At 37.0% G+C, this 2,195-nt stretch overlaps 1 protein-coding gene and 1 long non-coding RNA gene across 3 annotated transcripts in view; one reads left to right on the forward strand and one right to left on the reverse strand.

Annotated features, from left to right (window-relative positions):
* flt4 (fms related receptor tyrosine kinase 4) overlaps positions 1 to 2,195 on the reverse strand; it is a gene marked incomplete in the record, with an annotated part of 87,559 nt that overhangs the window by 16,198 nt on the left and 69,166 nt on the right. For both annotated transcript variants that reach the window (XM_014006082.1, XM_014006083.1), the window contains 1 exon segment: positions 374 to 509. In XM_014006082.1, coding sequence (XP_013861536.1) covers positions 374 to 509 — 136 coding nt within the window.
* Positions 1 to 2,195, forward strand: part of LOC106515983 (uncharacterized) — an 18,769-nt gene that overhangs the window by 8,187 nt on the left and 8,387 nt on the right. The gene's annotated exons all lie outside the window — the stretch shown is intronic.

A 2,195-nucleotide genomic window follows, 5' to 3' on the forward strand; every position in this document is an offset into this window, starting at 1 on the left:
TATCCAGGAGACACAGGATAGTATTTTTTTTAAGTAATAACTTGGAATAAAACAGGAGTAACGACTTTCTACTTCTTACCTTTTTTAAAAATGCAGTGAGTAGAAAGTACAGATAATTGTGTAAAAATGTAATGAGTAAAAGTAAAAAGTTCGCCGAAAAATAATTACTCAAGTAAAGTACAGATAACCAAAATTTCTACTTAAGTACAAAGTGTTTGTACTTAGTTACTTTACAACTCTGCACATGACTATTTAGATACTGTTCACATATTTGTCTAAATGCTGATTCTGCTTTTGTTTCTCAATTTTTTGTTTCACACACAAACACCTCCCCTCGAATGTGGCTCTTATTGGTTGTTTCCTGGCTGCTCACCCAGTCTCAGTCTGTCTCTGGAGATCTCCCACTGTGACGAGTCGTAGGGGAGGTATTCACACTGCTCGTCCAGCGGCACCTCCACCGGGTCCATTATGATGGACAGGTAGCCCGTCTTTAKTTCTGCTGGGTTCACCTGCAGCTCAGAGGGGAGACAGAGAGAGTTAATGTAAGGTGAGGAGGTCAGAGGTCACGATGAGAAGTTGCTGAAAGATGAGCAGAGAAGAAAGGGCTGATGCTAAACAGCGCGGTTGCCTGAAGATACACTTTACTCCTGCAGATGTTTTCCAGAAAAGGAAGTGAGAGACGTTTAACAGAAGAGACWTGTTTGTGTTTGACTGACAGGTTGAGCTCCAGGAAGAGAACAAGAGACAAACAAACTCTTTAACCTTCTGACAACGTATTAATGAGGGGACCAAAGTGACACTTCCACACGTTTACATGTTTAAAGCTGTTTAATGTGATGARGCCGAGGAAGCAAGAAATATTTATCATGACTCATTTTGCCCAGGTCTGCGTGTGTTCATTTGTCTTTATCACTAGTAGAATATTGCCTAAATTACTTCACAGCAGAGATTAGTAACTAGTTATATTTACTGGAGTAACGTTTTGGAAAAAAAATGTACTTTTAGTAGTAGTTTTACAGAATTTTACTTTTACTTTATTATTAGGAAGTATTGATACTCTTACTTGAGCAGTATTTGTGAACACTCTACCAACCATAAGTAACTTCACAGAATAAAGAACAAACATGTTTTAACCAGAAACGCACCGGAGAGATATACAGTATACAGTTTATGTTGAAGTGAGACCTCTGTCTGCTGAGACACTTGGAGGTCAAGTGAATATATGGTAAACAGTAGATATAGTCACTGGAAGTACTTTACCATGTTCTGTATTATACACACACACAAACACACACGCACAGTCTAGTTGAGCTATCTTTATGGGGACAATGCATTGACGTCTATTAATTTCTACAGGCTAACCTGACCCCTTACCCTAAACCTAACCCACTAATGGAATTTCCCCCCATGAGAAATAGACTTAGTTCCTCATAAGTACCACTTGGTCCCCACAAGTATAGAGGTGCATGACATAAATGGTTCYCACATAGTAAGGAATACCTGCTTGCACAAACACACACATACACATTGCCTACTGTAGCTATTAGTTTTAGAAGTTTTGTAATGAAAATAAAATTGACTTGGAAAAGTATTTCTTCTACTGGAGTTGTTTATTTTGTAATTATTGTATTTATTTGTAATGATTTTCTTTGTCTTAGTCTTTAAACACACCAGAATTTGCACACAACATCCTTTTATTTTGTGAGTCTGATTACTTCATTTAAAAATATTTAATCAGATATGATCAGATATACTCGGTGCTGAAGTAATCTTTTTAGGAAATACTTTTTTACTGGAGTAATTTCTTGGACGGCTTATTTTTTAGTTTYACTGGTGTAAAAATATGTTGAAGTAAGGCAACTTTTCCTTGAGTACATCTTTTGGGTTTTACCCTACGACCTCTGTTCCCAGACTTTATTGAACCGATCAACGTAACGACTGGGTGCACATCATGCAACAACTAATCAGCATTAGCCAATGAGCCATCTCAGTGAATTTTACAGATATCAAGCTAAAATTTGGCAAGTTAGTAGCCGATAGTCATTCACTAAAAACATGTCAAACATGAAGAGATTTCTCGACAAGTTTAACTCAAATGGTTAAATCTTTGTCATTACTCAACAAATATTGGGCCTCATGCAAGAACATGTTCGTATTCTTATCCTAAATTTCTCTTACTTTTGTTCGTACGAACA

This window comes from Austrofundulus limnaeus, unplaced genomic scaffold, assembly GCF_001266775.1.
Source record: "Austrofundulus limnaeus strain Quisiro unplaced genomic scaffold, Austrofundulus_limnaeus-1.0 Scaffold34, whole genome shotgun sequence".
In the NCBI taxonomy this organism is placed as follows: domain Eukaryota; kingdom Metazoa; phylum Chordata; class Actinopteri; order Cyprinodontiformes; family Rivulidae; genus Austrofundulus; species Austrofundulus limnaeus.